At 35.4% G+C, this 14,473-nt stretch overlaps 1 protein-coding gene across 4 annotated transcripts in view; it reads left to right on the forward strand.

Annotated features, from left to right (window-relative positions):
* capt (adenylyl cyclase-associated protein 1) overlaps positions 1-14,473 on the forward strand; it is a 49,239-nt gene that overhangs the window by 1,096 nt on the left and 33,670 nt on the right. The window contains exon 1 of one of the 4 annotated variants that reach the window (XM_074101817.1): positions 5,928-6,911. The exons of 1 other annotated variant lie outside the window; for it this stretch is intronic. In XM_074101817.1, coding sequence (XP_073957918.1) covers positions 6,122-6,911 — 790 coding nt within the window. In that variant the 5' untranslated portion in view covers positions 5,928-6,121. Of the gene's footprint in view, positions 1-5,927; positions 6,912-11,343; positions 11,427-14,473 lie in introns of those variants that run through there. 2 more of the 4 variants (XM_074101816.1, XM_074101820.1) reach the window with 2 other exon arrangements.

Below are 14,473 nucleotides of genomic sequence, written 5' to 3' on the forward strand. Positions count from 1 at the left end.
TCAATTATTTCAGAATCTATGAACTATTTGGCTCCGCAATTTAATGAAAGATGCAAGAGATGTCTTGCTTCATTAAACTGGGTTTAATACTCATTGGTAATGCTAAGCAGTGAGTCCATTGTGTCAAGACAAGAAATTCATAAATAGATTGGTATTTAAAAATATTAAAACAACCTTAAACTGCTTTAAAGCTAAATCCACTACAACACTTGATAGCCCATATTTTATTAAGTGTTATGTAATTTACTTGTATAATTGTGACATCATTGTGTCATGTCATGATTAATGAGGTCATCCTACGATCATGACTAGCCTACACCTATGCAATTTAAAAATAATATTTTGCAATCATTTTTGTCAGATATGTTCATATTGTCACTACTTTTAAAAAACTCCTACCTCAAAATAGATAATTCTTCTGAGTGAACTTTACGATCATTATGTCAAGGTTCAATTTTGTTGACATTATTGATTTTAGATTCAAGATTTTTTTGAAGTAGTGATGATATTTATCTTGCTTTATCAATTACTTTTAATAAACTTCAGGAAGGTATTTGAAAAAGCAGGATAAATATGAACATATCGGACAAAATATAATGGCAAAACTGTATTCGCTACATCTGTAGTCATGTCATAAATCATACACCCTTACTTTAACCCGTCCTACCGTAAAAAAATATAATGGCAAAACTGTATTTGCTACATCTGTAGTCATGTCATAAATCATACACCCTTATTTTAACCCGTCCTACAGTAAAAAAATATAATGGCAAAACTGTATTCGCTACATCTGTAGTCATGTCATAAATCATATACCCTTACTTTAACCCGTCCTACCGTAAAAAAATATAATGGCAAAACTGTATTTGCTACATCTGTAGTCATGTCATAAATCATACACCCTTATTTTAACCCGTCCTACAGTAAAAAAATATAATGGCAAAACTGTATTCGCTACATCTGTAGTCATGTCATAAATCATAAAACCTTACTTTAACCCGTCCTACAGAAAAAAATAATAATGGCAAAACTGTATTTGCTACATCTGTAGTCATGTCATAAATCATACACCCTTATTTTAACCCGTCCTACAGTAAAAAAATATAATGGCAAAACTGTATTCGCTACATCTGTAGTCATGTCATAAATCATACACCCTTACTTTATTTAACCCATCCTACAGTAAAAAAAAAACTGAGTTGTTTTGTTTTAAGTACCTAGATTGCTAGAAGGTGAACAAAATTAGTAATAAAAATTGGCAAATAACACAGTTATGTGCACATGGTAGCAGCAAAACAATCCACAGGTTAAAAGTTTAAACAATATATTTATGATGACATAAGACAAGTTTTTAGGTTTCATTTCAATTTTCAATATCGAGGGGTGAAAGGCTAATGCCGTTAAGCGACATTTTCGTAACTTTACAGGAGAGCATTTTAAAGTTTTAAAATTTAGAAAAAAATTCGTTGTTTTTGAATTTCGTAACTGATTTTGATCATAAATACACAGTTTTTCTTAGAATTTAATACCGCTTCTGATGTTTAATATATTCATTGAATAAAACGAGAGGATAAAGAAATAAGTGTCGCTTGAGTTAAAAAATCTTCTTCCTCTTATATTTTAGAGCAAGGAAAAACGGCTTAAACGACGTTTCAAGTCTTTTTTGGAATACAACTAAATGATTTAAGAAACAACGACTAGAAAAATTAGCGCAAGGCTAAATGACTTAAGAGGGTTGTAACTGTAGTTTTTGTGTAAAGCTAAAAGGTTTAACCGCCTTGTTACGAGTGCAATAGATTATGGCTTATATGCTCAAACTCCCATTCCATTCATTTTTAAAAGCAGGAAAAGTAGCTTATGGAACGATCATTATTTTGGTCGTATTAGTTTAAATCCCGGTAATTTAGAATTTTGATAGAGGTTGGTGTTTGAAACCAATATAAAAATTATCAACATGAACATTGTAGAAAACAAAAAAGTAAGAGAGAATAAAATGCAGAAAATGACGTGATTATTTTTTACAAAAATACAATTAGCAGTATTTTAAAAACTATATATTTTTTTATTATTATACTTAATCATTATCTCAGTCACTCAACTATAACAAAACTTAACAAAAACATAATTATTAGTCGAAAATAAAAACTGAGACATGGATGCACAGAAAAACCAGAAAAAGAGACCAGCGCTGGGAATCGAACCCAGGTCCTCAGCAATCCGTGCTGCGTGCTATAACTCCTACACCACCGCTGGACATGGTTTCGATATGGATTCACGGGATACCCGTAAAACTAACAAATTTGGAGTTGAAATAAAAAATACAAAAAGACTCCAAAAACCAATCTTAATAATTATTAGTTAGTATTAAAGAAAATAATAATTTTGACGTATTAAAAAAGAATCTTGTAAAAGAATTAAGGGAGTTAAACAAAATTAAACTTTAGGTTGAGTCTGATTCTGACTCTGACGCACATCTACTATGCGCGAGTAGGTTTTAATTACAAAACATTTAAGGTATTTGCTTAACGCACATTGTAGTGAAGGAAAATCGATTCAAGTACTAAAATATTTTTTATGTCTCAATTTAAGTGACCGCTTTCTTTTAAAATATACAGGAAATAATAACTTGAATAACCAGTTCACCTAATATTGGAGAAATGCTTATTGCTTTAAGTAGCTTTGTTAAGGTAAAATCGACTTAAGGTAAAATAATTGTAACGACATCTTTTGTTTATTTTTGCTGCAGGCTAATTGATTCAAGCGACAAGTTTCTTATATTTTTGTGGAAAGACATTTTCTTTAAGCGACTAGCTTCATACATTTTGGTCGCAGGCTATTTGCATTAAGCGACATCTATTTGTGCATTACGGAGCAAGCTAAGTAATTTAACCAACCATCAGGTTTTGAAATAGAAAATGTAAAAAAGCTTCAAAAACCATTATTCCATGATATTGATTTGGCTCCCATGACGAGAAAGGAAAAACGGTTTAAGTCATTAGCCATAGTAGTTTTATATAGCTTAAGTCAACCGTATTAAGATAATAGCAAATTTTTGTGTCACTTCAGTCAGCAGTGGAGTGAATAAGAGCATCCAAATCTATTTGCTTCAAGCGACAAAAAATAGCTCTGATTGCCGTGAAACCCGGCTCAAAAGACGCGGAAAAATTTGCTGATTCCGAATATGTATATAACTCAATATCGCCCATAGTGTCGCTTAACGCCAGCCCGTCGATATCAACTTCTCATGGAATGCAGACAATTTCACAATAGTATAATTCTTTATCCTAAAATCAATTTAAGTAAATGGAAGTTTAAACACGAGAAAATAATCATTTTATAAATGAATTTATTTTTCTTTATATTTTAGTACCTATTGCATTGCATGAAGAGCTAAGGACACTTTTCGTGAGCGCTCGTTTTGTGAACGGCGTCAGAAATTTCCAAAAAAGTAATAGCTACGTATTTAATACTGAATCTCAAATGATGTAAGGTGACTGAATCTCGTTTGAAGCGAATTACGCTCGTCAACTGCGCATCAATGATTTTCGCTGTAAAACACACAAAACATGAAAAAAAAAAAACATATGAAGCCTTATTTCAACATGTTTATTCTGATAATTCTTAATTCCCATGTTTTTTTTTTTTTAAGATGTTTAGGTTTATATTTCGTGTATCAAATCATGTGTAAATAATATTAGGCGGTAGTATAGAAAACAAAAGGTGACAGTAACTATTTCACTCATACCGCGGTTTTAAATTTAGCACGAAACAATTAGAACTAGATACACGGCGTTAAATTCTAATACACTTAAATAAACCAAACATAGTAAAAGTTTGTGAAATTGTTTTTAAAATTAGGAAATTCAAAAAAATTATGAATGGAGATCAAGAAACTGGCTCAGAGAAAGTTTCGAGTCGGAAAAGTGGGTTCCGCGTCCATAGACAACACGGTGCAAGAGTAATGGGGGCGACCATTAATTAAGTGTGACTTTTAGGGAAGGCAGGGGGGTCGAGACAAATCTCAACCAGGCTCGTGTAGGGAAGAGGGAGTTTTGGTAAAGACCACGTCTTTTTTTTTCAAGAAACTGTTATGATTGATTGCGAGAAAACTGTGCTAAGTAGATCAAGTACAACATGTTACTCCATTAAAAAACTAAAATATGGCTAAATCCTCGCTTTGGCTAAAGATTAACGTGTTAACAATAAACGCATATTGAAAAGTCGAGCTAAATCTCTACCTAGATACCTACCTAGTTTGAGACCGCCTGCATCTGAAATTTTAATATTTCGGCGAAGTCCTGATTTTGTATACAGTTTATGACGTGAGAGCATTTTGAATTTCATAACGTGCTTTAACAAATTCAGTCAGATAGCTGATTTCTTCCTGAGACTACATGCTTGAAATGGAAACGTATAAATGGTTCTGTCGTTTGATTCCTAACTTGTTCGTTATTTATACATATCTGAGAGAACCATATTATTTTTTGAATGTTGTTTAATAATAAAGGTTCCCTGGACGTCATTGAACCCTAAAAATAAAGTGTAAGCAATTGGTGCGGGCGTAATATGCACGCGTCCAATTTGCGCCCAGCCGCGCCGCGAGTCATTATCCGCAGTCCCGCTGAATGCCTTAACTAAAGTCATTTGCCTTACTTGTTGTTTATTGTCATCCTCCATCTACCACACCTAGAAAGCATCTACAAATAATTTTACTATCTTATTATTGTTATATTATAACCGTTTATCTCTACCACTGCATATTATTCCTAGGTACCTACATTTTCTTTTTCATTTATTTACTAAACAGAAAAAACAATAGGTACAACATTTTACAATAATGCAACGAGCAAAACCATACTAAGGTTTAACTGCCGTTGAATTCACTCGCATAACGATAAGTAGGTATTAAGTTGGTAGATATTATTAATTACGATTTGACTTTAGACTATACTATATATTTGTATAGGTAAGCTTAACATAAGTAACTACATCACGTTAGGTAAATTGCTTTTACAATGCGTTTACAGTGTTGTGGTGTTTCACACACACTCGTAATAGAGTACGTTAAGAAAAGTATTAGGTAACATGTAGGTATTCCCACAAACCTCCGTTTTCCATACACATTGTTACATTTTAGCAGGACAAATGTGGGTAAGTAATTTAATTTTCTGAGGTTTTCCGATCTTACTGGTTTCCTTTCAATATTTTCTATTTCGTCACTAAGTATGAGCATTTTGGTGCTGTTATGAATATTAATTATTTTACAATACTTTTTTAAAATGTCGTTAAAACATACCTAGTATGTGCATAATATATTACGTCGATAGAATGTAGCATTGCGTTATCACAATATGAAATCAAAAATCCAGTATGATGCAGTTATTTCCCAAGTTGGTCGTTATTTCTTTTTTATCTGTGTCACAGCTAGGTAATTTTATTTTGTCCCCAACCCCAACCCGCCTTTCTCCTCATTTATCGTAGTCTAATATAAGATGTTTCCCCGTGGGAGGAATTGTAACTTCCAATCATTTCTCTCATCGGGATATCGATGCCCCCCTGCTACCTAGCCATGCATTGCAGGAGTTGTGGTCGGTGGTTAATTTCCTTCATTTTTTATCAAATTAGTTATGTTGTTTGATATTGTTAGCATGATTCCAAATCCAAAACTACTGACAGTATTAACAAAAAACGTAGTCACGTCTCTATTTTGCGAGCTTGTTTTCGGTTGTCGGAAGTTATATACGAGATACGTGCCCGTGCTTATTCGTTGTACGTTTTGTGTAGATGTTATGGTTTTGTGGGTACAGTACGTGGGGTCCCGAGGGTTGGGCGGGAAGGCGGCAGGATGCGCCCGGCGGCGGCGCATCAGCCCTGCGTCAGTGCTGCCAGTCGCCCGCCGCCGAGCGCTCGGCCGGCCGCCGACACACACAACCCCTGGATATTTAACTACATCGCGTACAAAATCTTGGATTCAATACTCGATAAACCACAAGTCGTTATTTAAATTGTTTAAGACATTTTAAATTTTAATAGAAATATTACTCTACTGTTATGTTTGACTATTGTAAGTCATTGTTTATGGTAAAAAAGTTACTTAAAAAGGTGAATTGTTGCTATAATTATGTTTAAAAGTTGCTGCGCGCGACCTAGTAAAAAAATACGTAAGAGCAAATCAAAAACGGAAAACATTGACACGATGGCTGAAGTAGATATTACTGATACCAAACAGAAATTAGGGGTGGAAGAAGTTATCGAGTTGAAAGACAAGGTTAAAGGAAAACCCCCAAACCATGAATCTGAAAAAGAGAAAGAAATCATTATTAACCGCGAAAAAGATGTCTCTGTTTCTGAGAGTACAAATAATTTGAGTGAGATAGAAAAAAATGAAGCAATTGCCTCTCATTCTGTTGATGATTCTGGTGAAGATGTTATAGATGAAGATACTATATTAAACCAAGTGTATAAACGAGATTTATTAAAGAAAAGATATTCGGTAGATTATAAAAAAAGTCGCACGGATTTCAAAAGATTCTCTGTAGATTATCGCCGTGACTCTGCAACATTAGAGGAATTAGTACGGTTGGAGCAAAAATTAGCTCAAACGAATGTTGATATTCGCCCTGGCGGACGACGCAAATCTACTGGCATTCTTAAAACGAGTGTAAGCAACATAGTCAGTGACCAGAAACTGTTGCAAGAGCAGAGTTCTGATGATGACGAAGTATTTGAAAAAAGCGTTCCGCAGTCAGCTGAATCTGAGGGACCGCCCGATCCTCCTGCCACACCTGTTGGTAGGGACGAATTGGCGCTGCGTAGGCACCGATTCTTTTCTGACTTGGTGTGCGCCGCACGCGCAGCTGTAGAACATCGCGTTCGTTTCGATCCTCTTGGACCTGTCGTTGCAGATTCTGGTAAGTAACACTTATCATTCTGACTGACTCGAGGTCGTAGGCTTAGTTAAAATTGAAAGTATTTTTCTCAAAAATTACCGTGAAAGTTGACATTATTCCTCACATAGGTACATATCAGAAGGCGAAGTGCATAGTTTATGGTCAGCGAATATTGAAAAAGTTAAAAATATTGTTGGCGCGACAATAATTTATTATTTTCGAGTGTCAAACTTTTTAAAAAAGTGAAAACGACCATGGAAATGTCGGCATAAGTCGTATACAGCCAACTCAAATGGCCGGTGTCAGTTATTTTGTTGGAACTCCAGACTTTTGTTATTGGATCTGAAACAGCTTGTGTTTTCGGTGGAAATTAATGAAAAAAGGCGGGAAAGCACAACAAAAAATAAAAAAATAATTATTGGAATAAAATTAAATGCCATAATATATTTAGAGAAAATATTTATTCTAATTCAGTTTTTTTCCTTCACCATTTTTGAGAAAAGCTTTATATTAGTCTCGGCTGGAATAGCAATTGCTGGCCTCGTATTAGTTAAACGTACTCGCAATCTCGTCCGTTTAATTCTCATACTCAACCAGCAATTGCTTACTTCAAGGCCACGAAAATAATCTACTATTAAATCACAATATTGTTTTTAGGACAACATGCATCATTAATCCGTATTTTTTTGTCAAAGAAAATGTAACCGACTACAAAACCCTTGAAAATATTTTTCTAGGTACGTACTAGCTCGAAGTCGGTGCCTCAGCTCAGCACGAGCCAGCAGGAGTGGAACAATAGTCGTCTACCTCACCTACATACTGTGGGTTTCAATCCCTCCTGCTGGGTCGTGCTGAGTCACCGATTTCGAGCTAGTACGGACTTAGAAAAATATTTTTAAGGGTTTTGTAGTCGGTTCCATTTTTTGTTTATTTTTTTTAATTTTTTGGAGTCGGTTTTACTTTTTTGTTAAAAAAATTCTTTATTTCTCACTTTTTAGTGATTCGTAGCCAAAATACATCTTACAACGATTCCATTAAGCCCAAAACGACTTTGTTACTTTGTTTTATAACAGAGTTCCGTTGCCTACCTTCCGGCTTCAGCATCAGATCAGTTCGAAAGAATCATTAACTTAAAGCTCCTTCTTAGTGGCTTATTGAGGTATATTAATCATGATCGTTTATAGTTTATAGACGAGCGAGCATTACTTAGCTTTGATGAGTTGTATTGGTCATCTACGGTCTTCTTCATCAGGTTCAGGTTACCAAATGATACTTTCTGAATGTATGCTTTTCTTAATGCTAAAACTGCCAAAATCGCCATAGGTGTGCCTATAAAATTCGAGGTTTTCCCTCGATTTCCCTAGGATCCCATCATCAGATCTTGACTTGGTGACAATGGGACCACCTCAGAAGAATACTCTTTCGAATAAAAAAAGAATTTTGAAAATCGGTCCATAATGGACTGAGTAATCGGTGAACATACTTAAAAAAACCCATGACAAAGAAACAAAATTTCTTTATAAATATTATTTGTATAAATCTGCTGTTATATGCATTGGTAACACTTGAAAATAAATTCTTGGTAACGTGTCACATAAAGCCTTTATGATAAAGAAGAAATTGAATTAAATAAATTAGTTTGTTTTTCTGAAATGAAATACTCGTTTCTAATGTTTTAAAGTTTTCTGAGAGGGCGAAAAATCAATGCTCTTGGCCGGCACCCAACTAAACAATTCGGTTCTATTCGGGTTCCTTGACTCTGCTGTAGCTTCCAAGTCGCTTGTGCTTTTAGGATATAAACGTATTTATTTTGCAAGAGAAATATATTCGCTTTTGAGAGTTTTAGTCCGTTATTAAATGTCAAGTTTGCAATAAATTTCCTCTTTAGCATGAAACGTTGTCAATTTTACAAATTGTAGGCACTGATGTATTGTAGGCAGTAAATATATTTTATGCCATTTTTATTGACTCACTCCACTCATATTAAATATAATCACTCCACTCACCTTACTTATATATCTACTATTTAACAAATATCTTACTTATATATCTACTATTTAATAATATATTTAATATATCTACTAGTGTTTACCCACGGCTTCGCACGCGTAAGTTATTAAATCCAGCAGTTGAATTGAAATTCCGGGATGTTACAAAATTCCCGTGGGAATTACATCGTGGGTGGTCTTTATTGACGTTGCATTATAAACAACAGAACCAAATTTCATAATTCCATACCCAGCGGGTGAGATTTCGAGAATAGGTATATCTCGATCCCGTGGGAATATCGGGATAAAAAGTAGAAGGTTATCGGGATAAAAAGTAGATAGTAGGTAAAAACCCTAAATTTTTTTTTAGTGGTTAACTGTTCGTATGTAAGTCCGTAATTTTTGCTGTGTTTTTGCGTTTATACACATGTACTCTGCGTGTGCGTGCGTGTGTTTGTTACACTTTCACGCTGAAACGTCTTGACTGATTTCGATGAGATTTGGTATGAAGATGGCTGAATTTCGGAAATAACAGAGGGTAATTTTTATCCCGATATTCCTAGTCTAGCTTGACATTAAATTTTCCATGAGTGTTCTTTGTACAGGGATAACGAAGACAATCGTGGTCTTCGTGGTAGGGAATTCCCATTTATAAGAGTTTAGTAAAATCTCTGAATTACGATGCAACTGCCACTCCGAACTGCCGGGGGTAAAGACTAGTGTCTGATAAGTAAATGCTCAGGGCAAACGGACGTTTGTTAATTACCAGTACGAAGTCTTATTTGATAAGTCTTTAATAATTCTTTAATAATTGTTTATCATCATCATCATCATCATCATCATCATCATCCCAGCCTATTATACGAACCACTGATGGGCACAGGCCTCCTTTCAGAATGCGAGGGCATGGGCCGTAGTTCCCATGCGGGCCCATTGCGGAGTGAAATTTAATAATAATCATAAAGTTTTTGGCCATATTCTGTAACAGACACACTATTTAGTTTACTTTAAATATAATATTTTTACAAAACCTTTTCGATTTACACAATATTTTAGACTATCGCGTCATTACTAATTTTATGAATTAATTCGGGTTTAGTTTTGTTTTCGGGCTTTTCGATTTAATTCAGACACTTGCATCTGGTTCCACATAAGTCAATAAGTTAAGATAAACTAGTTATTGTTCAATATTATTTGTTTTTTTACTAACAATGCCTTTGCTCAACGAAACGAAATGTAAGTGAAAACTTAGTTGTTGCCCATACACTGAAGGCTGAAAAACCTTTGAGCTGTGAGTATAGTATTTTTCAATCTAATGTCGCTACAGTTTCCGCTTTACAACGATCTATTGTAGCAGCTTTCCCTATTTTTCATTTACTTAATCACCTGTCATTTCTGCAGCTCTTACCTATTCGTGATGCACTCATTCGACTTTTATGACTTTATTGCCGTACCCATCCTTCGATGCTTTTGTAATAAAGATACTGACGGAATCAACAACCCACCAAGCCTTTTGGAATACCCTTTCGGTGTTTGTAAATGTGTTTTGCTGGATTGGGACCATTTCGTGACATACAACTTTCTTATTTTTTTTTGTGATTTCGTACTTTGTCACGAATAAAATATTTCTTTCTTTCCTTTAAATATTTTGCATAAACTTAATCCTGGTTTCCTGTATACACATGTGTCGTATGAATGTTATAATCCCAGCTATTGAATATACAGTGCACACAAAGCTGAAGTAACCAAAGTAATCCAAACTCCTTACCCTCTATACTATTTTATTCTGCCCTGAGGGACAGGGGTACGGTAAAGTTCACACAAAATGGCTTGTACGTTAATAATAAGAATGTTACGACTTTCTTACTACTCTTTCTTTTCAAATAAAACATCCCATCAGAAACCATTATACCTACTGCAGAAAGTTTCTGTATAAAATGTTGGGCGCTAAAAGTGCCGAGTAGGATTTTTTAAGATCTTTTAAAAATGTTATAGGCACTTAATAAAAATACTTTTTTTAAAGATAATCAATTACGGGAGCAATCCATATATAGGAGCGATAACTGAATTCCACGCGGGCGAAGCCGCTGGCAAAAGCTAGTAACTAATAAAACAGCAGAGAGAGGCCTCTAACTGTAACTTAGATAAATCAATAAACTGTTACTTTCAAAGTTCTTTACGGCAGGCAGCGAGCCATAATTCAAAATTAACCATGGTCCATTTGCCTTATTGATTGTTCGCCAATGCCATTTCATATGCAGCTGATATGGCTCATAGTGATTATTACGTGTCAGACGTCATCGCACAAGTGAGTCATTGCCTATGTTTCGAACGGTCGGGTCGCCAGTACTGCAGCGTGCGGAGAAGTGACGAAGTGCCGGCAGCCGGTCTGAATATCACGGCCGCATCCGCTCGGTGAATACACTCCAGCTAGTGTTCGGAGGCGACGCACGCGCATGTTAGTCAGTGATTATATCAGAACAACAAATAGCTCCAGTGTTGATACTGTGTTGTGACTGTGCCTTTGTTTTTGGATCTATAACTCACGGTAAGATGCAGCAATTTCATTTATCATGGAGACAGTATGCGATAGATTCGACTTGGGAAACTGTTTACATATTATACGGATAACGGTCCGATGTCTAATATCGAAGGGAATAAACATTCACGGTTGTTTTTAATCATTCATTTGTGACTTTTCCTGTTTGTTGCCGTGTCGTCTACTAGCCCTATAACTCTGAAACTGTGTTGGTTTAAGACTCTTGTTAATAACTTTGCTGTAGACTTTAGGTTTAGATTTATCTTAAGCAGTTAGGTCGTTATTTACGACAATGTTCATGGGTTTTGCTAAAGCACTGCTTACTTTTCGCTGATACTATTTATAAATTATGATATGATTATGAGCTGTGAGTAATGCGCTATCGTTTATCAGTATTCATATGAAGTATATTCGATGATGACTACCGGATGTTACCAAACGATGGTTTTATTTTGATTTACCTACAACTCTCCATAAAATAGTATGTGCCAAATCATGTAGTACACCTAAGAATATATTGAATATATGTAGTGTCGCCTTTTATACCATTGAAAAAGAGTTATGTAGCAAGTTGCCTAAATGAATTCAAATAAAGTTACTACCACAATTACTTGAAATGAGAGTCACATCTGGCTAATATAAAAGCGGCAATTTACTTTTGGTCAAAATGCTATTACCTAACCTAAGAAATGTGGCTTAATTTCTGTTTTCACTGGGAGGGAGTGGGAGTTGGCTGGCGGGCGGCAGGGACAAGTTTTTCATTTTGCCTTATTTTTCGTACGTTTGTTGCGTTGCGTTTCAGTTAGTTTTATGTTTAAGTAATAATATTCAACCACTAACCACATTAGCTTTCCTGATAAACGTGTCATTGAGCGTTACAATATTACGTTCAACTTTATTTTTCAAATGGTTTTGTTGGCACGAAATGTTATGTGTCACACGAGTAATCTATCTCTGACTAATATGCTCATCTTAATTAAATCTTAATGTGTGGGCCAACTTTGTCAATTAGTAATATGCTCAATAAATACATCTATAGCAAGGTCGTTCGCAAATGAATGAAGTTTATATCTCGTGAATCAGGAATCAACGTAGTAGGTACAATGCCAACAAAGTACATTGTATTCACGTATGCATGCATTAGTTTTACTGCAAGACGTAAAAACAGCTTCTTCTATTTATACTATCGACTAATGGAGAGGAGTTTTATTAACAGTGCTAGTAAAACTATTTTTGCTCTTATTTTCGTATTAAATAATAACGATTTTCCTCCATTGCCATTTGTTCGCAACGCCACGAGCGCCAGTTTCGGTTGGACGAGCATGCTCTGTAGGATGAGTTCCATCCCATTCAGCATTGTCGGTGCCTCTACTGATGTGTGAAATTTTCGAAGCTAGTTTCCTATTGTTACCAGATTCGTTGTTTGATCGACGCCAGCTTTAGCTTTAATTTGATTGAGTCGAGCCCATCCAATGTTAACACTCATTTTATTTATGGACCGGTATCATATTAAAAGCATACATTTTTCGAAAGGAGAGCTGATACCTACTAGCAATTAAAATAAGATAGCCCGCTTTCAAACATTTGCCAACTTTCTAAGTTTCTTCGTTCGATCGTATCGAATGATATATGCTCATGTTTTAAAATAAGTTTTAGAAATCTATTAGATTTATGTTGTAAAAGCTAAGTGATGTTCCAATAAAGCATATCATCATATTTTGTTATGCGTTTCTGCATAGCATTGACTTGTATGTTATTTCTAGTTGGAATTTATTTCTGAGTCTCATTTGTGGGCCGCCTTCAATGCTTTATTTTGACCTGGCACGCCTCCCATCTCATGCGTAAATATAACCGTGAATACAGAAAAGCAACATTATGATTACGCGTCTTTTCCAGCGCTGTTTGCTTACGATATGCATGCATAACCACATATTTTGATATTTGTTTACCCATGATATTATTGATAATGCTCCTGTCTATCAATAACATTACCGTTTTCAAGATAAAGGTAATATTTCTCTATTGAACTGACACATATTGAAATTCCTTACGCATAAGCTTTACTTTCTCAATTGTTCTTATTGTCACATTAAACAACGGGAAAATACGTCAATATTGCCTTCTTTCAATATACATATTTGCCATAATACCTAGAGCCTTACGTTTTAAAAGAGGATCTCGTTAAAATGTGAGCGTGGCTGTACGCCGCCTACCGTCTTAAAAGGTATCTCTTGTCCCTGTATTTTAAAGTATATGGAACAAGCTAAGAGGCACTTCCTCATTTGTATGGCCTTGCTTGCCTGCCACCCTTCTTTACTTCACCTTAACCACGGCAAGTACTCGAGAACTAGTTCCACCAGCTTGTTAGTCGGACGTCGTTTTTCAAATTGCTGTTGTATGTTGAAGAGCTCCACCTTCCTAGTCCCATTCGTGCAGTGTTACTCAAAATAGTACCACTACTACCGCTCGCTACGAATTTAAAACGTAATAATGAAAACAATCTTTTTTAATACGTTTTCGTTCGGTATATAGTTGCATAGTATGTCTTTATGGTTGAGAACGTTTTGCGTTAGGCTTAAAAGTTACCATATATGGCAACCAGCAGGAGACTGGCACATGGCGTGACGACTTGAGTTTTTAGCGCAACAGATGGTTCCATGCAAGCTCTAAATACTTATTTATCAGCGAGAAGTTCATAATCTATAGCTTGTAATTGTGAAGAGTACGTTAAACATACAGGTTATCGACTCTACTTATTATTACACTATGCCCTTTACGCTACTTTATATTTTAATCAGCTGTAAAAAGTGAGTCAGGGCGACGACTCTTTTAAATTAGCCGCGAGCATAAAGCCATTTCCAGTGTATGTATGTATTACCAGCGGTAGACAATATTCACGTTATATTATGAGTCTTTGTAAGTTATACACGCTACACGCCTTTCCATCAGCCAAAACTGGCACATTCCTTGAGCCCGATACTCTCAGAATTTCCATCTGTTTGCGATTGGGAGTAGCAGTGCCCACCACATTAATGAGGTCGATGCGCTGGGACACC

This window comes from Choristoneura fumiferana, chromosome 18 (assembly GCF_025370935.1).
Source record: "Choristoneura fumiferana chromosome 18, NRCan_CFum_1, whole genome shotgun sequence".
Lineage (NCBI taxonomy): Eukaryota > Metazoa > Arthropoda > Insecta > Lepidoptera > Tortricidae > Choristoneura > Choristoneura fumiferana.